A 25,268-nucleotide genomic window follows, 5' to 3' on the forward strand; every position below is an offset into this window, starting at 1 on the left:
ATATCCAAACAGCATTTTAAAGAAAGCATATCACAGGGCTCTACACACAGACAGAACGGAATTGTTAAAACCAAAAACGAAAACGAATCAGGATAATAGGGTCCGTTTTATTGGTACGTTCAACGAAGCCCATAAAGAAATGAGAGATTCCTAACCAACATGCTCATATCCTCAAAACGGACGAAGATTTGTCCAAATGCCTGGGAGACACAATTGCAATAAGTTGGAGACGAGCCCCTACAATTAGGGACAAAATCACCAGAAGTCATTTTGTAAAACAAACTAACCGTAAGAGAGAGGATTTCAAAGGAACATATGCATGTGGTACATGTAAATTCTGTCTATATATGCAAAATGTGAAACAGATCAATATCTTTCCATCCGGTACTATATTCATAAATGACTTCTTTAATTGTAGAAGTAAAAACATAATTTACTGCATAGAATGCGGTTGCAATAAAAGATACGTGGGAATGTCCACATGAGAATTCAGAAGGCGCCTGGGAGAACATATTTGTGACATCAAAAATGCAGAACTGCAAAGCTGGATCCTCCAGAAAGTTTCCCTCGGAATCAGAGGAGGTAATATCGAGAATGCCCTCCTAAAAGCAGAAACAAAGTAGATTTTCAGACTTCAAAGTATGAATCCATTAGGTCTTAACGAATTGATAACTTGCAGTGCATTCCTAGAATAGCAAGATGATGGAGCACTTACTTATGACTGTATATCTATACAATCTCTATGAAGACATAACAAAGTCGATGTAGACATCCTATGTTAATTGGATAATCTAATATGGGTGACCAATATAAAAGGTTATAACGTGGGAGCACAATATGTATATATATTTTGAGTTAGAGATAGCAAACACTCTAAAGTAGCCATTCAATTTCTATGTCCTATGGCCACTCGTATGTTCTGGACTATATGTTTCAACTAGTCTATAAATAATCATTATGGGACATTAAGTGTTTATTATAATATTAGCATCCCATGTTATTTGGATTCTGTAAACAAACTAGTGATCAAAGATACAAAAGGATACACTGCAAAAAGCACAATGTTAACAAGAGAGAGATATATTGTCTCTGAATACTGGCCTCTCTATACTATATAATAGACATCATGTTTATTGTGTATGTGATTACAATTTATGAAACGTCTGCTACAATGTGGGCAATGAGGCAGTGTTATTTAGATTCCTTTTGCTAGAAACATTTAACATCTGATATGGTATAGACACTAATGGGTGTTATTCCCATTTTTGTGATAGAATGCAAATAATGTTTAAATAATCGATAACCATTCCCTATGGGATAATGAGTGTTGGTTACAATATGGATATCCCATGTGATTTGGATACTAGTGACCATAGATATAAAAGGATACACTGTAAAAGCGCAATAAGAGCACTGTTGATAAGAGAGATAATGTGTTTTTGAACATTGGCTATTCTATACCTTTTTGGATAACTAACCTAATCGATATTATGTCTATTGTGTGCGTGTGTATACAATCCACGAAACACTATTGCCTGCTATAATGTGGGCAATGAGGCTTTGATATTTTTACGAGAAATATTTAACATTAGATATGGTCCAGGCATTAATATGTGTAATTTCCATTTTTTTGACAGAATATAAACAATTAAATACGGAACTTCAAACTCCTATAATTAGGGCGATATGACGTAAATATACATCTTCAAATCTATAAATGACGATACATATGTTAACTATGATGGTAGGATTCCTTTCTGAGTAATTTCCCTCTCACAATTACGATCAACCCAGTACTGATTTTACTTCGGTAAACAATGGGCTATCAGACAGATGGGTGTGCTAGTTACACGTCATGATAAGCTCAACCGCTATTGGGTTGAAGATACACACCCTCTGCTTGTCCAATCGCGGGATGAGACGCGCGATTGGCTGTAGTCTTACTGACGTCATTTTCTGCATACACGATTGGTCTGTAGGCCTTTTTAAGGGAGCTTCGGTGGAGTATCGGGTTGCCTTTGAAAAAGCAGATGCGAAACGCGCGTTATGAGTTAGCACTGCTTCTCTCCTTAAAATAAGGGTTTTTTTTTTAAATTAATAGTTGGTTACTTATTAATTGTTGGCCTATCTTTGGCAATAGAATTTAATTCAATCCGGACTTGTTAGCGGTCTTTGGGAACTTTGTGGCAGTATTAGCTTAATAGTTAAATACGGGCGAATCAATGTGTATTACTTTATGCTTATTTCAGCCACGCTGCTAAGCATTATTGTTTTTGTTTAAGACCGCTCTCATTTTTACTGTTTATATAACCGTGGATTATCTTATATTCACCATACTATATAATTTGATAAATTATAGATATTGAATAATTGGTAATTTGGGGTTCTTCCCCGATTTGGAGAGTTTGCAGTGCACAAAATCTCTTTTATTTTTCGATTTTAATATTTGTGTCCTGTTCTAGTTTAATGGTGGCATGGTCCACAATACCTTTTTAATACTATTTAATAAACGCTATGTTTTAATTGAATCATAACACAATTACATACACACTCCACCTTATTGTACTTTGGTAATACACCGATAAAGTGTGCCCAATAATGCTTCTGTTCTCGCACTCTCTCTTTTATTACTTGAAACTTATAGACTTGGCATTAGGCACTACCTCCCTTAGATACTTAAGTTTGTCCTTGGGGGGGTCTTTTGGTATATTACCTACATCCTTCCCACCTTCCCTAAAGGATATTAGGGATTTATATACAGTTTCTGCAGACACTGGGGACGTGGAGAAGTGGCTCTTATGTTTTTTGTGTTAGGTGCAACAGGATGGCAACTCTCAGCGGCTTTATTTTAATTTAGCAGCCGATCGGGAGGTTTGTGTTTGCTAGACAGCTAGTCTCATTATGTTTAATGGCTATCTCCTCCTCCCAATGGCTTGTTTGTAATTCTAGCCGTATGGGAGGTTTTACTTGTTGCGTAACTAGTCCGGTTTTATTGCTGACCGCTCAATAGTCTAGCCGACCGGGAGGTGTACCGAGGGAATAGGCTTTCTGAAAATGTACGCCATGCGGTCCTTGCTCCCTGCGTTTCTATTTATGACATGAGTGTTCCTGCCGGGAGGTTTATATTTGTTGCGCCCACGATGGGCGGAGTCGGTCTGCATGCTTTTTTTCCTGCGCGACATTGCGCGCCTTTATCCCACATAGCCGGAGGCTTACTGGTTATGCCCATGATGGGCAGAGAGACTGCGCTACATTGCGTGCCTTTATTCCACATAGCTCGGAGACTTTCTGGTTCCGCCCACGATGGGCGGAGATAGACTGCGCGAGATTGCGCGTCTTTATCCCACATAGCCCGGAAGGTTACTGGTTATGCCCACGATGGGCGGAGATGGACTGCGCGACATTGCGCGTCTTTATCCCACATAGCCCGGAAGGTTACTGGTTACTCCCCCACGATGGGCGGAGATGGGCTGCGCGACATTGCGCGTCTTTATCCCACATAGCCCGGAAGGTTACTGGTTACGCCCACGATGGGCGGAGATGGACTGCGCGACATTGCGCGTCTTTATCCCACATAGCCCGGAAGGTTACTGGTTACGCCCAAGATGGGCGGAGATGGACTGCGCGACATTGCGCGTCTTTATCCCACATAGCCCGGAAGGTTACTGGTTACGCCCAAGATGGGCGGAGATAGACTGCGCGCCTTTATCTTACATAGATGACATTGTGCCCATAGCCCAAAGCCAGATGTCGGCTGGTGACCATGGGTTTCCTCTGCTGTGTTTGATAAGACGCACAGCAGAGAGGATTCTCATTATGTATTTAAATGATAAGCATTACCAATTATATGCCTACTATTGGTACTTTCCTATCTGTGGGTTGTCTCTCGCCTCAGCAAAGCTGCGCTGAGGTCTGGGGGTTTTTCACTTATGGGCTAAGGTATTATTTTTCCCTAAAATAAAGTCACAGTAACATTAAAACATTTTAGTTACAAATTTCTGATCACTTGTCCAAAAGATCTCTTTATATGTTAATAAAGTTATTTTTAATTATTTATTTTTTTTAAGACACAGTATCTCTAGGATATTAAGATTTTATGTGATCAAAAGTATGAATAAGGATGTTACATATACCGTATGCTTTGCCACTCACGACTTTCTGTTCTGGGTTTTACAGTTCAGAGATAAACCTCTTTTTCAGAGCCAAAATTTTATCAGATGCTGTTCAAGAGGCATTCTGATCATTTTCAATATATTTTGCAGCCTTCTCCTCAAGTGTCCTAACAAAAAAAAAAAAAATTAGCGTCCATTCAACCAGTGTCATGCGCTTCCTCCACGACGACTCCTGGAGTTTCCTTGCAAGACATTGCTTCCTTCTCGTACTAGGCGGTCCAGGATGCGTTGTCGGCTTTTCCCATGCTGCAGGGAGAGCGCAAGAGGAAAACTAAACATTCAGTGAGCATGGTTTTTATGTCAGTTGTTGCTATCTCAGAGGTCCTCTTCCAGAAGCCTGAGGATACTTCGGTAGCGCCTAAATAGATCCTTAGATTCTGACGGTAGAATTTCTCCTGCTGATACTGCAGTGGTATCTTTCTAGTTTAAGCTAGACCACCTCCGTCTATTACTTATGGAGGTTTTAGCTACTCTGGAACGACATTGTGGTCATTGTTTTTCTTATGTCAGATCGAGTTTTCTCGGATCATTACTAAAAAAACATCGGGTATCTCCTTTTTCTACATTTCCTATATTGAAGGAGGGGTTTGCCTTAGCGGACTCCTCAAACGGTACTCAGGGTGGATTACTTTCCACGCTATCCAGGAAACCTTCTATTCCCATAGAGGATAGTTGTTCCTTTAAGGAGCCCACGGATATAGGGGTGTTGCTCAGGATGGCAACCTAGATTGATATGACTATCTTATGCGGCAGCATACTGGTTCATATGTTATCTAATTCTATTCGCACCAGATATTCCTCTTGAGGAATTCCAGCATAAGTATTTCTTTCTAAATTGGCTACTTTCCGTCAAGTTTTAAGTGGGAAGTCTAAGCTTTCAGGCTTGCCATGTCGGCTCAAAAATCTTAATGGTTAAGATCTTGGTTTGAGGATGTGTCATCTAAGACTAGTCTTTGGCGATTCCTTCTTCTTTTTTGGGCCTAGTTGTCTGGAGGTGAGGGTCTCCTTACTTCTACCTAAGATTTATTTTCATAACTTTCAGAAATTCAAGGGAATTTTTTTCTATTCTTCCTACGAGCTGGAGAGTAGTTCAGTTCTCAAGACTATCTGTAGACCAGACAAAGAGAGAGGTGTTCTTGCTCTGTGTAAGAGACCTCTCCGACAGGGGAGTGATAGTTCCTTTTCTGATATGGGATCAGGGTCTGGGATTTTACTCTTTGTTCGTGGTTCCTAAAAAGAGAGGGAACCATTCATTCCAATTTGGAAGACAGATTGATCAGAGTTCCTTTCTCCAACATAGGTGTGTCCGGTCCACGGCGTCATCCTTACTTGTGGGATATTCTCTTCCCCAACAGGAAATGGCAAAGAGCCCAGCAAAGCTGGTCACATGATCCCTCCCAGGCTCCGCCTACCCCAGTCATTCTCTTTGCCGTTGCACAGGCAACATCTCCACGGAGATGGCTAAGAGTTTTTTGGTGTTTAAATGTGACATAGTGTCCAAACAAAGTAGGGACAATGATGCCACAGATAATAATAGTGCCCAAGATGATTCTTCAGATGAGGGGAGTAAGCATGGTACTGCATCATCCCCTTCTGTGTCTACACCAGTTTTGCCCACACAAGAGGCCCCTAGTACATCTAGTGCGCCAATACTTATTACCATGCAACAATTAACGGCTGTTATGGATAATTCTATTGCAAATATTTTATCTAAAATGCCTACTTATCAGAGAAAGCGCGATTGCTCTGTTTTAAACACTGAAGAGCAAGAGGACGCTGATGATAACGTTTCTGACATACCCTCACACCAATCTGAAGGGGCCAGGAGGGAGGTTTTGTCTGAGGGAGAAATTTCAGATTCAGGAAAAATTTCTCAACAAGCTGAACCTGATGTTGTAACATTTAAATTTAAATTAGAACATCTCCGCGCACTGCTTAAGGAGGTATTATCTACTCTGGATGATTGTGACAATTTGGTCATTCCTGAGAAATTATGTAAGATGGACAAGTTCCTAGAGGTTCCGGTGCCCCCCGACGTTTTTCCTATACCCAAGCGGGTGGCGGACATAGTAAATAAGGAATGGGAAAGGCCCGGCATACCTTTTGTTCCTCCCCCTATATTTAAGAAATTATTTCCTATAGTCGACCCCAGAAAGGACTTATGGCAGACAGTCCCTAAGGTCGAGGGGGCGGTCTCTACTCTAAACAAACGCACTACTATTCCCATAAGAAGATAGTTGTGCTTTCAAAGATCCTATGGATAAAAAATTAGGTTTGCTTAAAAAGATGTTTGTTCAGCAAGGTTACCTTCTACAACCAATTTCATGCATTGTTCCTGTCACTACGGCAGCGTGTTTCTGGTTCGAAGAACTAGAAAAGTCGCTCAATAAAGAATCTTCGTATGAGGAGGTTATGGACAGAGTTCAAGCACTTAAATTGGCTAACTCTTTTATTCTAGATGCCGCTTTGCAATTAGCTAGATTAGCGGCGAAAAATTCAGGGTTTGCTATCGTGGCGCGCAGAGCGATTTGGCTAAAGTCTTGGTCAGCGGATGTGTCTTCCAAGACAAAATTGCTTAACATCCCTTTCAAGGGCAAAACACTGTTTGGTCCTGATTTGAAAGAGATTATTTCAGACATCACCGGGGGAAAGGGCCACGCCCTTCCTCATGATAGGTCTTTTAAGGCTAGAAATAAGCCTAATTTTCGTCCCTTTCGCAGAAACGGACCAGCCTCTACTTCTACATCCTCTAAGCAAGAGGGTAATACTTCTCAACCCAAACCAGCCTGGAGACCGATGCAAGGCTGGAACAAGGGTAAGCAGGCCAAGAAGCCTGCCACTGCTACCAAAACAGCATGAAGGGATGGCCCCCGATCCGGGACCGGATCTGGTGGGGGGCAGACTTTCTCTCTTTGCTCAGGCCTGGGCAAGAGATGTTCAGGATCCTTGGGCACTAGAAATAGTTTCTCAAGGTTATCTCCTGGAATTCAAGGAACTACCCCCAAGGGGAAGGTTCCACAGGTCTCAATTATCTTCAAACCAAATAAAAAGACAGGCATTCTTACATTGTGTAGAAGACCTGTTAAAGATGGGAGTAATTCATCCAGTTCCAATAGGAGAACAAGGGATGGGGTTTTACTCCAACCTGTTCATAGTTCCCAAAAAAGAGGGAACATTCAGACCAATTTTAGATCTCAAGATCCTAAACAAATTTCTCAGGGTCCCATCGTTCAAAATGGAAACCATTCGAACGATCCTTCCTACCATCCAGGAAGGTCAATTTATGACCACGGTGGATTTAAAGGATGCGTACCTACATATTCCTATCCACAAGGAACATCATCAGTTCCTAAGGTTCGCTTTTCTGGACAAGCATTACCAGTTTGTGGCACTTCCATTCGGATTAGCCACTGCTCCGAGAATTTTCACAAAGGTACTAGGGTCCCTTCTAGCGGTTCTAAGACCAAGGGGCATTGCAGTAGTACCGTACTTGGACGACATCCTGATTCAAGCGTCGTCTCTGTCAAAAGCAAAGGCTCATACGGACATCGTCCTAGCCTTTCTCAGATCTCACGGATGGAAAGTGAACATAGAAAAAAGTTCTCTTTCCCCGTCAACAAGAGTTCCCTTCTTGGGAACAATAATAGACTCCTTAGAAATGAGGATTTTTCTGACAGAGGTCAGAAAATCAAAACTTCTAAGTTCTTGTCAAGTACTTCATTCTGTTCTTTGTCCTTCCATAGCGCAGTGCATGGAAGTAATAGGATTGATGGTTGCAGCAATGGACATAGTTCCTTTTGCAAGAATTCATCTAAGACCATTACAACTGTTCATGCTCAGACAGTGGAATGGGGATTACACAGACTTGTCTCCGACGATTCAAGTAGATCAAAGGACCAGAGATTCACTCCGTTGGTGGCTGATCCTGGACAACCTGTCACAGGGAATGAGCTTCCGCAGACCAGAGTGGGTCATTGTCACGACCGACGCCAGTCTGGTGGGCTGGGGCGCGGTCTGGGAACCCCTGAAAGTTCAGGGTCTATGGTCTCGGGAAGAATCTCTTCTCCTGATAAACATTCTGGAACTGAGAGCGATATTCAATGCTCTCAAAGCTTGGCCTCATCTAGCAAAGGCCAAATTCATAAGGTTTCAATCAGACAACATGACAGTTGCATATATCAACCATCAGGGGGGAACAAGGAGTTCCCTGGCGATGGAGGAAGTGACCAAGATAATTCAATGGGCGGAGGATCACTCCTGCCACTTGTCTGCAATCCACATCCCAGGAGTGGAAAATTGGGAAGCGGATTTTCTGAGTCGTCAGACATTCCATCCGGGGGAGTGGGAACTCCATCCGGAAATCTTTGCCCAAATAACTCGATTATGGGGCATTCCAGACATGGATCTGATGGCCTCTCGTCAGAACTTCAAGGTTCCTTGTTACGGGTCCAGATCCAGGGATCCCAAGGCAACTCTAGTAGATGCACTAGTAGCACCTTGGACCTTCAACCTAGCTTTAGTATTCCCACCGTTTCCTCTCATTCCCAGGCTGGTAGCCAGGATCAATCAGGAGAGGGCTTCGGTGATCTTGATAGCTCCTGCGTGGCCACGCAGGACTTGGTATGCAGACCTGGTGAATATGTCATCGGCTCCACCATGGAAGCTACCTTTGAGACAGGACCTTCTTGTTCAAGGTCCATTCGAACATCCGAATCTGGTTTCCCTCCAACTGACTGCTTGGAGATTGAACGCTTGATTTTATCAAAGCGTGGGTTTTCAGATTCTGTAATAGATACTCTGATTCAGGCTAGAAAGCCTGTAACTAGAAAAATTTACCATAAGAAATGGAAAAAATATATCTGTTGGTGTGAATCTAAAGGATTCCCCTGGAACAAGATAAAAATTCCTAAGATTCTATCCTTTCTACAAGAAGGTTTGGAGAAAGGATTATCTGCAAGTTCTCTGAAGGGACAGATCTCTGCGTTATCTGTTTTACTTCACAAAAGGCTGGCAGCTGTGCCAGACGTTCAAGCGTTTGTTCAGGCTCTGGTTAGAATCAAGCCTGTTTACAGACCTTTGACTCCTCCCTGGAGTCTTAATCTAGTTCTTTCAGTTCTTCAAGGGGTTCCGTTTGAACCCTTACATTCCGTAGATATTAAGTTATTATCTTGGAAAGTTTTGTTTTTGGTTGCAATTTCTTCTGCTAGAAGAGTTTCTGAGTTATCTGCTCTGCAGTGTTCTCCGCCCTATCTGGTGTTCCATGCAGATAAGGTGGTTTTGCGTACTAAGCCTGGTTTTCTTCCGAAAGTTGTTTCCAACAAGAATATTAACCAGGAGATAGTTGTACCTTCTTTGTGTCCGAATCCAGTTTCAAAGAAGGAACGTTTGTTACACAATTTGGACGTAGTCCGTGCTCTAAAATTCTATTTAGAGGCCACTAAAGATTTCAGACAAACATCTTCTTTGTTTGTTGTTTATTCTGGTAAAAGGAGAGGTCAAAAGGCAACTTCTACCTCTCTTTCTTTTTGGCTTAAAAGCATTTTCCGATTGGCTTATGAGACTGCCGGACGGCAGCCTCCTGAAAGAATCACAGCTCATTCCACTAGGGCTGTGGTTTCCACATGGGCCTTCAAGAACGAGGCTTCTGTTGACCAGATATGTAAGGCAGCGACTTGGTCTTCACTGCACACTTTTGCCAAATTTTACAAATTTGATACTTTTGCTTCTTCAGAGGCTATTTTTGGGAGAAAGGTTTTGCAAGCCGTGGTGCCTTCCATTTAGGTGACCTGATTTGCTCCCTCCCTTCATCCGTGTCCTAAAGCTTTGGTATTGGTTCCCGCAAGTAAGGATGACGCCGTGGACCGGACACACCTATGTTGGAGAAAACAGAATTTATGCTTACCTGATAAATTACTTTCTCCAACGGTGTGTCCGGTCCACGGCCCGCCCTGGTTTTTTTAATCAGGTCTGATGAATTATTTTCTCTAACTACAGTCACCACGGTATCATATGGTTTCTCCTATGCATATTTCCTCCTGTACGTCGGTCGAATGACTGGGGTAGGCGGAGCCTGGGAGGGATCATGTGACCAGCTTTGCTGGGCTCTTTGCCATTTCCTGTTGGGGAAGAGAATATCCCACAAGTAAGGATGACGCCGTGGACCGGACACACCGTTGGAGAAAGTAATTTATCAGGTAAGCATAAATTCTGTTTTCTTCTAGATGGAAACTATTCGCTACATTCTCCCTTTATCCAAGAGGGTCAATTTATTTCAACAGTGTATTTAAAGGGCGCGTTCCTGTATGTTCCCATTCACAGGGACCATCCTAAGGTTTGCCTTTCTGGCCAATCACTACCAGTTTGTCACTTTTCCTTTCAGTCTTGCCTCAACTCCCAGAATTTTCACAAAGGTTCTGGGATTGCTGTTGGCAGTGCTTCAATTCCGGGGCATTACATTGGCACCCTATTTGGACGACATTCTAGTCCATGTGCCATCATTTTATCAAGCAAGATCTCACACGGACATGGTGTTATCCTTCTTGGAGGAAGGTAAATCTTAGTGAGTTACCTTTCTTGGGAACTATGTTAGATTCCCCATCTATGATGATTTTTCTGACAAGGGTCAGGAAATCAAGTTTATCGATATTTGTCTAGTCCTTCAGTCCACTACTCGGCCATCAGTGGCTCAGTTCATTGAGGTAATCGGACTGATGGTGGCAAGGACATCATCCCGTTTGCTCGGTTCCATCTCAGACCTCTGCAGTTAAACATGCTCAGGCAATGGAACAGAGATTATGCGGATTTGTCTCCTGAGCAGGCAGTCCTTTCATCCAGAGGAGTGGGAACTCCATCTGGAAGTGTTCTCAGAATGTCAAGCTCCCGAGATACGGCTCGAGGTCCATGGACCCCTAGGCGGAGCTGATAGATGCTCTGGCGGTTCCTTGGTTCTTCAGCCTAACATTCCTAATTTCTCAGTTTGCGCTTCTTCATCGGGTCATTGCTCAAATCAAGCAGGAGAGGACGTCTGTGATCCTCATTGATCCAGCTTGACCTTGCAGGATTTGGTATGCAGATCCGGTGGTCATGTCTTTTCTGCCATATGAGGGACTTCTGTTGAGGAGGGGCCTTCTAATTATAGGGTCGTTCCTTCACTCAAATCTAGTTTCTCTGAAGCTGACTGCTTGAAGATTGAATGCTTAATTTTATCCAAGCGGGGGTTTTCGGACTCGGTCATAGAGACCATGTTTCCTGCTCGTAAGCTGTAGCTAGAAGGTTTTATCAATAGATTTGGCGTTAATATCTCTATTAGTGTGATTCCAAGGGCTACTCACGGAGTAGAGTTTGAATTCCTAGAATTTTGTCTTTTCTCTAGGAAGGGTTGGAGAGAGGTTTTTCTGCAAGTCCCCTAAGGGGTCAAATCTCGCCCTTCTCTATTTTGTTACACATACGTCTGGCGGATGTCCCAAATGTTCAATCATTTTGTCAGGCCTTGGTCAGGATCAGGCATGTGTTTAAACCAGTTACTCCTTCATGGAGTCTTAATTTAGTTCTCAAGGTTCTTTAAGGGGCTTTATTTGAGTCTATGCTTTCCTTAGATATTTTGTTGTTATCTTGGAAAGTTTTATTTCTTGTTGCTATCTCTTCTGCTCGGTTAGTGTCCTTATCTTATTTTCCATTCAGATAACATAGTTTTTACGTACCAAATTAGGATTTCTTCCTAAGGTTGTTTCTGTTCTGAACATCAGGAGATAGTTGTACCTTCCTTGTGTCCTCATACTTCTTCTAGGAAGGAAGGACTTCTGCACAATTTGGACATGGTCTGTGCTTTAAAGTTTTACCTGCAGGCGATTGGGATTTTCGTCAGTCTTCTCTGTTTGTAATTTTCTCTGGAAAATGTAAGGGTCAGAAAGCTACGGCTACCTCTTTCTTTCTTTCTTTCTTTCTTTCTTTCTTTCTTTCTTTCTTTCTTTCTTCATCCGTTTTGCATATGAGACTGCTGGACAGCAGCCTCCTGAGACGGTTACGGCTCATTCTACTAGGGCTGTTGTTTCCTCATGGGCATTTCAAAAATGAAGCTTCCGTGGAACATATTTGCAAGGCTGCAACTTGGTCCTCTCTTCATACTTTTTCAAAATTCTATAAATTTGACACTTTTGCCTCAGCTGAGGCCGCTTTTGGGAGAAAGGTTTTTCAAGCAGTGGTGCCTTCCGTTTTTAGGTTCCCTGTCTTGTCCCTCCCTTATCATCCGTGTACTCTAGCTTTGGTATTGTATCCCACAAGTAAGGATGATGATCCGTTGACTCATCGTGTCTTTAAAAAGAAAAGAAAATGTATGCTTACCTGATAAATTTGTTTATTTTTAGATACGATGAGTCCACGGCCCGCCCTGTTCTTTTAGACAGGTTTTTTTTTATTATAAACTTCAGACACCTCTGCACCTTGGCTTTTCCTTTCTCTTCTTAACTTCAGTCGAATGACTGGAGTGGGAGGGAAGGGAGGAGCTATTTAACAGCTCGCTGTGGTGCTCTTTGCCGCCTCCTGCTGACCAGGAGGTGATATCCCACAAGTAAGGATGATGATCCGTGGACTCATCGTGTCTAAAAAGAAACAAATTTATTGGGTAAGCATAAATTTTCTTTTTTTTTTTTTTTCCCCAAATTAGCGCTAGTTACATTGGAACACTGATATCTTTCAGGAATCCCTGAATATTCCTTGACATGTATATATTTGTTTTTTAGAAGACATCCCAAAGTATTGATCTAGGCCCATTTTGGTATATTTCATGCCACCAAATAAAAAAATTAGTTTTTCACAATTTTTTTTCACAAACTTTAGGTTTCTCACTGAAATTATTTACAAACCACTTGTGCAATTATGGCATAAATGGTTGTAAATGCTTCTCTGGGATCCCCTTTGTTCAAAATAGCAGACATATATGGCTTTGGCACTGCTTTTTGGTAATTAGATGGCCGCTAAATGCCGCTGCGCACCACACTTGTATTATGTCTAGCAGTGAAGAGGTTAATTAGGGAGCTTGCAGGGTTAATTTTAGCTTTAGTGTAGAGATCAGCCTCCCACCTGACACATCACACCCCCTGATCCCTCCCAAACAGCTCTCTTCCCTCCCCCACAATTGTCCCCGCCATCTTAAGTACTGGCAGAAAGTCTGCCAGTACTAAAATAAAAGATTTTTGTTTGTTTTGTTTTTATAAATTATTCTGCTGTGTAGGATTTCCCCCCCCAAAAAAAAACAGCTCTCCAACCCTCCCCCTCTACCTTATTCAGAGCCATTTTGGGTACTGGCAGCTGTCTGCCAGTACCCAGTTTACAAAAAATAGATTTATTTATTTTTTTGGCTTTTTCTGTAGTGTAGCTTCCCCCTTCCCAGATCCCTTAGATCTTATATTTACCAATTCCCTCCCCCCTCTCTCCCACTTATTACAACAACATTTTTCCGTAGTGTATCGGCTCCCATCCGCTCCCGACCCGTGCATGCGCCCGCCCCCCGTGCGCACTTGTCCATGCTCGCCCACGATCCCGCCATCCATGGCCGCCCACCCGCCTCCCACTCTGAGCCGTCGTTTGCACCTGTGACAATTTGGTTGGCACTCAAGGTTAAAATCTTTCAACTTAAAATAAAATTAGTAATCAAGACAGCGTGTAAAAAACGTGACATTTGCTGTTTCTTGTGGAACTTTTAAGGTTTCCAAGAGTCTATTGTTTGTCCAATAAAACCAAACTCTCTCACACTGTGCTTGTGTGTCAAGAATCTTAGAGGCTGACTTGTACATACGATATGTTAGGGACAATTTGTTGCGCACCTCCTCCCAGGAGGGAGCCTTAGTTTTCCAATATTTTGCCATGCATGTTCTAGTAACCATGCAGGTGATCTTAATGAATGTATTTGTGTTAGTTGAACTGGTGTAAGGGTTCGTGAAGAAGAGCATGGGTAGGGGTTAGTTGAATATGTTCCTCTAGGACAGAACTAAGTAGGGTGGACAATTTAATCCATATTGGTTGTATTATATCGCAGTCCCACTACATGTGACACTGACGATACAAGCCTATTAAAAATCTTTTTCATGTTTATAGGGACAACTTTCCAATTTTCTTTCTTTCCTATGACATGAAGAGTCCACAACGTCATTCCAATTACTATTGGGATATTCAACTCCTGGCCAACAGGAGAAGGCAAAGAGCACCCCAGCAAAACTGTTAAAGGGACACTGAACCCACATTTTTTTCTTTTGTGATTCAGATAGAGCATGCAATTTTAAGCAACTTTCTCATTTACTCTTATCATTTTTTCTTCGTTCTCTTGCTATCTTTATTTGAAAAAGAAGGCATCTAAGCTTTTTTTCTTGGTTCAGAACTCCGGACAGCACTTTTTTTATTGGTGGATGAATTTATCCATAAATCAGCAAGGACATCTGAATCACAAAAGAAAAAAATTGAGTTCAGTGTCCCTTTAAGTGTAACTGCCTTACCCATAACCCTCAGTCATTCTCTTTGCCTCTGTCAATGGAGGTTGTGCGAAGTTAGTGTTTGAAGAATTTAATCCTTTTCCCTGCAAGCAAGATTTGGGGTCTAGTTGTGTCCACGTCAATCTCTTGAGTAAGAGTAGTGGTGGCTTCTAGCAGTTAAAAGGCGGCGAGGCAGTCCTTTGCTTTACTTTTAACACTTTGCTACCCCTTTGTGGAAAGCCAGAGTTGGTTACTCTGTTCTTTCTTTTCCTACAGGTCCATGACAGGGAGCGTAGTGCCTGCCACACCTTGAGGATCAGCATCTCTTATACTATCTAAGGTAAGTGACTTTGCCTTCTAGGTAATGAAGGACAGCAGCACTTATGGTGTTAATTATCCTCCAGATTGTTATTTTACAAGAGAATAATCCTTGTTTAACTTAAGGATTCATATGGGCACATTTTACTGGTATTTTTCTAAAGAGGATAATTTGTTCCTAATTTGGAGAAAGAGGCAGAGTTCTCTCAATAGGCCGGGACAGAGAGATTTATTTGTTTATTAGAGACGTGTACAAGGATCAGAAGGGTTAAAGTGAAGGTCAATTCTGATGAATCGGTGCCCGTTTTTTAATAATCCTATTAAAAACAATGGCACTTTAATGCATCAAAATTGACATTTCACTTGTTTTCTTCAAATACCTTTTAATCGTCACAGCCGCTCCAGCTATTCCCCTGGCCGTCGGAAGCCTCTTCATACGTCAGAAATGACGAATCCGGCTTCCTCCAATCATAACTTCCCCCCCCGGGGGAATCTTGGCCTGAGGCAATGCCGTGATTGGAGGAAGCTGGATTCGTCATTTTGGAACCGCGAAGTGGGCTTGCGACAGGCGGAGGAAGCGCTGCAGCTGCTGTCAGGATTAAAAGGTAAGTATTTGAAGAAAACTAGTGAAATGTCATTAAATTACCCTTGTTTTTAATAGGATTATTAAAAACCGGTCACCGATTCATCAGAATTGACCTTCACTTTAAGGCTGGTGAGCCAAAGTATTATTTTTACTTGCGCTGTACCAAGGAAGAGTTGCTTTGTGTATTAAACGTTTAGGCGTTTTTTTATAGACAGGTAATTTTAACAGGCGCTTTAAAATTACTTTTGGTCTGGCCATAGCTCCCATAATATTCACAAAGGTTCTGGGGGAGCTTTTGGCTGTGATCAGATCCCAGGAAATTGCTGTAGCGCCTTATCTAGACGACATCTTAGTTCAGGCTGTTTTTTCAGGGGTCAGAAAAGACAAGATTCTTGCTTTCTGCCTTTCTCTCCAGTCTGTCTTTCGTCCATCTGTGGCGCAATGCATGGAGGTGATTGGGCTGATGGTGGCATCCATGGACATCATTCCTTTTGCACGGTCCATCTTAGACTGCTGCAGCTTTGTATGCTCCGTCAATGGAACGGAGATCATTCGGATTTATCTGAGGATATATTTGGACCCTCTAACAAGAGACTCTCTCTCGTGGTGGCTGTCACAGGAACATCTGTCTCGGGCCCTTGCTTTCTGAGACCTTCCTGGGAAATTGTGACTACGGATGCCAGCCTGTCTGGTTGGGATGCTCTTTGGGGCCCTCTAAAAGCTCAGGGACTGTGGTCTCGGGAGGAGTCCTCTCTTCCCATAAACATTTTGGAGTTGAGAGCTATCTTCAATGCCCTATTAGCGTGACCTCAACTGGCGTTGGTCCGGTTTTTAAGATTTAAATCAGACATCACCTTAGTAGATTACATCAACCACCAGGGAGGAACTCTGAGTTCCTTAGCCATGGAAGAGGTGACTCGTATTCTACTGTGGGCGGAAGCCCACAGTTGTCTCCTATCTGCCATCCACATTCCAGGAGTAGACAATTGGGAGGCAGATTTTCTGAGCAGACAGATTTATCATCCAGGGGAGTGGGCTCTCCATCCCGGATGTGTTCTCTGAGATAACCCTCTAGTGGGGGGTTCCAGAGTTGGATCTAATGGCATCCCGCCAAAACGCCAAGGTTCCAAAGTACGGTTCAAGGTCAAGAGATCCTCAGGCTTTTCTGATAGATGCTCTAGCGGTTCCTTGGAGTTTTTCTCTGGCATATATTTTTCCTCCGGTTGCTCTCCTTCCACAAGTCATTGCTCGTATCAAACAGGAGAGAACATCAGTGATCCTAATAGCTCCTGCATGGCCTCGCAGGATATGGTTCTCGGATCTGGTGAGGATGTCTTCTCTACCTCCTTGGAGGTTACCTCTGAGGAAAGACCTTCTACTTCAGGGCTCTTTTCCTCCATCCAAACCTAGATTCTCTGAAGCTAACTGCGTGGAGATTGAACGCCTAGTTCTGTCTAAGCATGGTTTTTCTGAAGATGTCATTGATGCTATGATTCATGTTCGGAAGCCGGTTACTCGCAAGATTTACTATAAGATATGGCGTAAATATCTTTATTGGTATGATTCTAAGAGGTTCTCCTGGAGCCAGGTGAGGATTCCCCAGATTTTGTTTTTTCTTCAGGATGGACTGGATAAGGATTTATCGGTCACTTCTCTAAAGGGTCAGATTTCAGCGTTATCTATCCTTTTGCACAAACGTCTGGCTGATCTACCAGATGTTCAAGCCTTTGTACAGGCCCTGATTAGAAAAAGGCCTTTGTTTAAACCTGTTAGTCTTTCATGGAGTCATAATTTAGTTCTTAAGGTTTTACAGCAGGCTCTGTTTGAGCCTATGCATGTTGTTGATATAAAACTGTTATCCTGGAAGGTTTTGTTTCTTGTGGCCATTTCTTCCGCTCACAGAGTGTCTGAGCTTTCAGCTCTGCAGTGTGATTCCCCCTACCTTATTTTTCATGCTGATAATGCGGTCCTTCGTACTAAATTGGGGCTTCTTCCTAAGGTAGTATTGGATCGAAACTTTAATCAGGAAATTGTTGTTCCTTCTCTTTGTCCTAATGATTCTTCTCAAAAGGAGTCTTTTGTATAACTTGGATGTTGTGCAGGCTCTAAAGTTTTACTTACAAGCAGCTAAAGATTTTAGGCAATTTTCTGCCGTGTTTGTTGTTTTCTCTGGTCAACGTAAGGGTCAGAAGGCCACTTCTACTACTGTCTCTCTGGTTGAGAAGTTAGATTTGTTTGGCTTATGAGACTGCAGGACAGCAGCTTCCTGAGAGAATTACGGCTCATTCCACTAGGGACTGTATCCTCGTCTTGGGCTTTCAAAGATTAAGCTTCTGTGGAACAGATTTGCAAGACGGCAACATGGTCCTCTCTGCATACTTTTTCCAAATTTTACAAATGTTATACTTTTTCCTTGGCTGAGGCTTCTTTTGGTAGAAAGGTTCTTCAAGCAGTGGTGCCTTCTGTTTAGGTCCTCCTGCCTTTTTCTCCCTCCCTGTTCATTCCGTGTCCTCTAGGTTGGCTATTGGTTCCCACTAGTAATTGAAATGACGTTGTGGACTCTCCATGTCATAAGAAAGAAAACAAAATTTATGCTTGCCTGATAAATTTCTTTCTTTCCAGACATGGGGAGTCCACGACCCCGCCCTTTTTTTTTCTTTTCATTATAATACAGCAGTTTTTTTTGTAAACTTCAGGCACCTTTTCACCCTTGTGTTTCTTCCTTTCCATTTCCTTCGGCTGAATTGACTGGGGGTAATGGGTAAGGCAGTTACACTTAACAGCTTTGCTGGGGTTCTCTTTGCCTCCTCCTGCTGGCCAGCAGTTGAATATCCCACTAGTAATTGGAATGATGTTGTGGACTCTCCATGTCCGGAAAGAAAGACATTTATCAGGTAAGCATAAATGTAGTTTTTATCAAATTTGTTTTTTTTCTCGGTATTCTTTGTGGAAAGCTAAACCTAGGTAGGCTCATATGCTAATTTCTAAGCCCTTGAAGGCCGCCTCTTATCTCAGTGCATATTGACAGTTTTTCACATCTTGACAGCGCTAGTTTTTGTGCCATATAGATAACATTTCTTTCATGTAAGTGGCAAGAGTTCATGAGCTAGTGGCGTATGGGATATACATTCCTACCAGGAGGAGTCAAAGTTTCCCAAACCTCAAAATGCTTATAAATATACCTCCCACCACACACACACCTCAGTTTTACAATCTTTGCCTCCTATGGAGTTGGTGAAGTAAGTTGTGCTTGATTTCTTCTTGGACTCTCAATCCAGTTCAACTGGTGGGGGACAGATTGAAATTATATCAGGAAATTTGGTTAGGTTCCGTTCAGAATCAGTGGATTCAGAATATTGTGTCTCAAGGGTATCGAATAGGTTTCCGAATGAGACCTCCAGTGAGAAGAGTCTTTCTTTCTCATGTTCAAGCAAATCCTGTGAAGGCTCAGGCTTTTCTGAAGTGTGTTTCAGATCTAGAGCTTTCAGGGGTGGTTGTTCCAGTTCCTCTAAAGGAACAGGGTTTGGGTTTCTATTCAAATCTATTCATTGTCCCAAAGAAAGAGAATTCTTTCAGACCAGTTCTGGATCTGAAACTTCTAAATCATTTTGTAAGAGTCCTAACTTTTTCAAGGTGGTGACTACAAGGACTACTCTGCCTTTTGTTCCGCAAGGGCATTTTATGTCCACAATAGACTTACAGGATCTTATCTTCATATTCCAATTCATCCAGACCATTATCGGTTTCTGAGATTCTCTTTTCTAGACAAGCATTACCAGTTTGTTGCTCTTCCATTTGGCCTAGCAACAGCTCCAAGAATCTTTTTTGAAGGTTCTCGGTGCCCTTCTATCTGTAATCAGAGAGCAGGGTATTGCGGTTTTTACTTATTTGGACGATATCTTGGTACTAGCTCAGCTTTTCATTTAGCTGAATCTCACACTAAACTAGTGTCATTTCTTCAAAGGCATGGTTGGAGGATCAATTTACAAAAGAGTTTGATTCCTCAGACAATGGTCTCCTTTTTAGGTTTCCTGATAGATTCAGTGTCCATGACTTTGACTTTAACAGACAAAAGACGAATGAAATTGGTATTAGCTTGTCTAAACCTTCAGTCTCCATCGTTCCCTTCAGTGGCTATGTGCATGAAAGTTTTAGGTCATTTGACTGCAGCAGCGGACGCGATCCCCTTTGCTCGTTTTCATATGAGACCTCTGCAGCTTTGCATGCTCAATCAATGGTGAAGGGATTATACTCGGATATCACAACTGATATACTTAACTCCCAACATTCAACGCTCTCTGTCATGGTGGTTGGACCATCATCGGATTGTTCAAGAGGCCTCTTTTGTTTGTCCTTCCTGGAGTGTGATCTCAACAGACGCAAGTCTTACAGGTTGGGGAGCTGCCTGGGGGTCTCTGACAGCACAAGGGGTTTGGAAATCTCAAGAGGCGAGGTTACAAATCAATATTTTAGAACTTTGTGCTATCTTCAGAGCTCTTCAGGCTTGGCCTCTAATAAAGAGAGAACTTTTCATTCATTTTCAGACAATATCACAACAGTGGCACCATATGTCAATCATCAGGGAGGGACTTGCAGCTCTTTAGAAATGAAAGAAGTATCTTGGATACTTTCTTGGACGGAGTCCAACTCTTGTCTAATTTCTGCGATTTCATATTCCAGCAGTAGACAACTGGCAAGCGGATTATCTCAGTTGTCAGGCTTTGCATCCAGGGGAGTGGTCTCTCCATCCAGATGTGTTTCTTCAGATTGTACAAATGTGGGGTCTTCCAGAAATAGATTTGATGGCCTCTCGTTTGAACAAGAAACTTCCCAGATATCTTTCCAGATCCAAGGATCCTCAGGCAGAGATGGTGGATGCTTTAGCAGTTCCTTGGTTTTACCAACCTGCTTACATTTTTCTGCCTCTAGTTCTTTTTCCAAGGGTTATCTCCAAGATCATTATGGAACAATCTCATGTGTTTCTGATAGCACCAGCATGGCCTCACAGGTTCTGGTATGCGGATTTTGTCCGGATGTCCAGTTGCCAGCCTTGGCCACTTCCTTTAAGGCCAGACCTTCTGTTTCAAGGGCCGTTTTTCCATCAGGATCTCAAATCTCTAAATTTGAAGGTATCGAAATTGAACGCTTAGTTCTTAGTCATAGAGGTTTCTCTGACTCGTGATTAACACTATGTTACAGGCTCGTAAGTCTGTTTCAAGAAAGATTTATTATCGGGTTTGGAAAACCTATATTTCATGGTGCTCCTCTTATAATTTTTCTTGGCATTCTTTTAGAATTCCTCAGATTTTACAGTTTCTTCAGGATGGTCTGCAAATACTTTAAAGGGACAAATTTTCTCTTTCTGTTTTATTTCATAGAAAGATTGCTAAACTTCCTGATATTCACTATTTTGTTCAGGCTTTGGTTTGTATCAAACCTGTTAAATCTATTTCTCCGCCTTGGAGTCTTAATTTGGTTTTAAAGATTTTTGCAGGCTCCTTCTTTTGAGCCTATGCATTCTTTGTTTATTAAACTACTTTCTTGCAAAGTGTTATTTTTTTGGCTATCTCTTCTGCTAGAAGAGTTTGAGTTGTCAACTCTGTCTTGTGAGTCTCCTTATCTGATATTCCATCAAGATAAAGCGGGTTTACGGACTTTGTTTAAATTTTTACCTAAGGTTGTGAATTCTAACAATAGTAGTAGGGAAATTGTTGTTCCTCCTTTGTGTCCTAATCCTAAAAACTCTCTTGAGAGATCTCTACATTCTTTGTGTGTGGTAAGAGCTTTGAAATACTATGTTGAGGCTACCAAGGATTTCAGAAAGACTTCTAGTTTATTCATTATTTTCTCTGGTTCCAGGAAAGGTCAGAAAGCCTCTGCCATTTCTTTGGCATCTTGGTTAAAACTTTTGATTCACAAGGCTTATTTGGAGGCCGGACAGTCTCCGCCTTAAAGAATTACAGCTCATTCTAAGAGATCAGTTGCCACTTCTTGGGCTTTCAAGAATGGAGCTTCAGTTGATCAGATTTGCAAAGCAACAACTTGGTCTTCTTTGCATACATTTACTAAATTTTACCATTTTTATGTATTTGCTTCCTCAGAAGCAGTCTTTGTAGAAATGTTCTTCAGGCATTTGTCAGTTTGTTTGATTCCTTTGCCTATAATTTGAGTTTTTTAAAATTTCAAGAAAATGTAATTATTATTTGGATTTAATTCTTTCAGCGGAAATAGCTGTTTTTATTTTTATCCCTCCCTCTCTAGTGAGACTGTGGATTTCCACATCTTCGGTATTCTATCCCATATGTCACTAGCTCATGGACTATTGCCCCCAACATGAAAGAAAACATAATTTATGTAAGAACTTACCTGATAAATTCATTTATTTCATAGTGGCAAGAGTCTGAGACCCACCCTTTTTTGGTGGTTATGATGTTGTTGTTTTTATATAAAAGCACATTATTTTTTCCAGTTCCTCTTTTGTATGCTTTTTTACTCCTTTTTACACCTAACTACTTGGCTATATGTTAAATCTAAGGTGTGTGTGTGTGGTGGGAGGTGTATTTATAGGCATTTTGAGGTTTGGGAAACCTTTCCCCCTCCTGGTAGGAATGTATATCCCATACGTCACTAGCTCATGGACTCTTGCCACTATAAAAGAAATGAATTTATCAGGTAAGTTCTTACATAAATTATGTTTTTATTCACTCCCGTGAAGTTATTTGAGTCACCAGTGATTGGCTCAAATGCAAGTCTGTCAAAAGCACTAAGACAAAGGGGCATTCTGCAGAATCTTAGCTAAAAGGTAACCACAGAGGTAAAAAGTATATTAATATAACCATGTTTTCTGTGCAAAACTGGGGGATAGGTAATAAAGGGATTCTCTAAATGTCTAATTATCTCATTTAAATGGGTAATGCAGACAGAGTTTGCAACTAACACAAGCAGAAGCTGTCTCCAAATATGATAAATGGTGTAGGTACTGCTCCTGCAGAGACACCAGTTCAGTTTTTGTACCCAAGGAAAGAGGGCTGCAACATAAGAGATACACATGTATAGGTCACACTGCTACACTCCTAATATATTGATTTCTAGACATTAATAGCTCTGCACAGCCTTCTTGGCTCTATATCCTACTAGAAAATTTTGCATGGCAAGCTTATTTTATAGGGCATGGTCCAGCCAACTTCAGGCAAAAGGCTGTGTAATTCCAGAAATACTAAAATTCATAAGAAGAAATATAGATGTAAAAATAACATGAAACGCAAGAAAAACAAAAAAGCATACTGAGCTATAACCATAAGAAGCTTTTAGTTCAATTAGCACATAAGCAATAAGGTGCTTTAGCACTATCAATAAATTGTTTGTAGATGTACCTCCTACCACGTCTCCAGATTTGTTTTGACTCCGCAAATATGTTTTTATGTACAGAAATTAAAGGGAAATTAGCTGAATATCTACAATGTTTATAGTGATGTCAGTACTGTACCTGTGAAAAATACAATTATTTTTCTCCTTTCCCTACTAGACATCAGTTTCTAATGAGCAACCACCTTCACAACTACCAGCAGTTAAAGTCAAAGAAGAGTCAATCATCCAAGACCTAATTTCCCCATCCACTTCACAAAGTAGACCAGTGAACACATCTCGTAGAAAGCAACAGCTAATCCCTCCACGGTGTGAGGAGCCAGAGCTGGTTCTGCCAGAAACTAGTAGCTCTGACTCTGGTTTGGATACAGACTTCTCTTTTCTACAGGAGACTCAGGCACCAGATGGCCCTTCCCAGTACACTCAGGATGAGGACTGTGTCTTTAAGACTCCAATCAAGAATAGGTTGTTAAACCCCCCAGCCTCCTCAACCCCAAGCAAACCTGCTGAGATATGCACTGCCCAACCCTGGGGAACAGATGCCTCTATCCCCCAAGATCCTGTGCTGGACTTCAGCCCTGTCCGTACTCCTTGTGGTTTTGCTCTCACACCCTTTAAGGACAGTCTTGGTTTCCTAAGTTATGGTGGAACCCCTTTCAAAGATCCTCCCTTTACTGATTCCCCACAGAAGCTTTTGAACACTCCCTCGCCTGTTTCAACCCCAGCAGAGACTCTCAGTAGCCCTTCAGAGACGCGTCCACCAAAACGCTGCTCTAAGGAGTTACAGGTTGAAGGGCCGGCTAATCGTTCACTTCTGGAAGGTTTGGTGCTGGACACTACTGATGACAGTCTGAGCAAGGTTTTGCTGGATATCAGCTTTAGTGGCCTTGAGGAGGACAATGGGTTAGGGGTGGACAGTCTGTACTGGGGACAGTTTTTTTCTGATCTCAGATAGTAGGTTGATACTATATATATTTTTTATTCTGCATTAATTCGCTTTTCCTGTGATATACCAACCGTCAACACAAATTATTGAAAGTTAAACACTTGTTCAAGTTCTTTTCACCTCTGACCACTTTTTTGTTGTTTTAAAGGTGCAGATCTTTTTAGCTGGATAATATAATATATATTTCATCAATATCTACTAATGTTATACTGATCTCCAAATTTTGTGTAAGTAAAATAACCTTAAAGGGACATTAAACACTAAATAAATGGTAGATAGGATGATGCTTTTAAAGCAAAGACTAGTCTGAGGTCATTAGTTGTTTAAATAGTGACAAATAAGTGTAAAGTTTTAGTTTCTATAAAACAATGGGAGCTGCCATATTGTAACTTAGGTTACCTTCTCTGCTGCGGCCAATTAGGGACAGTTATAAATAGGTCACTAGAGTGTGCAGCCAATGGCTGTGTAGAATGTGTTCTGCACTTCCATTTCTAACAGGAACTAAAAAGCTCACAATTTCAGAATGGAATTGCAGGAAAAGGGAACAAAATAAATAATGTAAGTATATTGAAGAGTTTTATTAATATACGATTTATCATTTTATATTACCATCTCAAGGTGTTTAATGTCCCTTTTTAAATATGACCACTGTATACAAATACTAATAATCAATTAGCTGTTTCCAGTTCACTGCACCATGTAAATCATTGTTACCTTGTTAATCACTGCAGCCCTGTGTCTTGGAAACGTTCATAGCGGTATGAAATATGTGTAGGAATTAGAAAAGTATGAAATGTTTTTTAATTTATGATGCAAACATTTAATTGCAAATTACTTTCTTAATGCCATTTTGTTTTATATGTTTTTTCTGTAAATATTGTACATTTTGTTAATACGTTTTCTTATTTGCTATTCACTTTATTAGTCTATAAATTAATGTTGCTCAGTATTAAACTCTTTTACGACTTTGCTCTATGTGAAAACCCCACTACCCAGTTTGCTCTCTGCCCACAAAAATGTCATTTCTTTTTCAAGGTGTACCGAGTCCACGGATTCATCCTAACTTGTGGGATATTGTCCTTCCTGACAGGAAGTAGCAAAGAGAGCACCACAGCAGAGCTGTCTATATAGCTCCCCCTTTAACTCCTCCCCCCAGTCATTCTCTTTGCTGGCTCTAAGCAGGATCACTTTCCAACTTGCCAAGTCTCACACGGACTTAGTGTTGGCCTTTCTAAGATCTCATGGGTGTAAGGTGAACGTCAAAAAGAGTTCTCTTATTCCTCTCACAAGAGTTCCATTTCTGGGAACTCTGATAGATTCGGTGGACATGAAAATATTTCTGACGGAGGTCAGGAAATCAAAGATTTTAACCACCTGCCGAGCTCTTCATTCCATTCCTCGGCCGTCAGTGGCTCAGT

General features: G+C 41.6%; 1 protein-coding gene across 2 annotated transcripts in view; it reads left to right on the forward strand.

The window, feature by feature from the left end:
- FOXM1 (forkhead box M1) overlaps nt 1-24,838 on the forward strand; it is a 112,060-nt gene extending 87,222 nt beyond the window's left edge. For both annotated transcript variants that reach the window (XM_053718809.1, XM_053718810.1), the window contains exon 9: nt 23,065-24,838. In XM_053718809.1, the coding sequence (XP_053574784.1) occupies nt 23,065-23,859 (795 nt within the window). In that variant the 3' untranslated portion in view covers nt 23,860-24,838. The remainder of the gene's footprint in view (nt 1-23,064) is intronic.
- Nucleotides 24,839-25,268: the final 430 nt, after the last annotated feature.

Source organism: Bombina bombina, chromosome 6 (assembly GCF_027579735.1).
Source record: "Bombina bombina isolate aBomBom1 chromosome 6, aBomBom1.pri, whole genome shotgun sequence".
Lineage (NCBI taxonomy): Eukaryota > Metazoa > Chordata > Amphibia > Anura > Bombinatoridae > Bombina > Bombina bombina.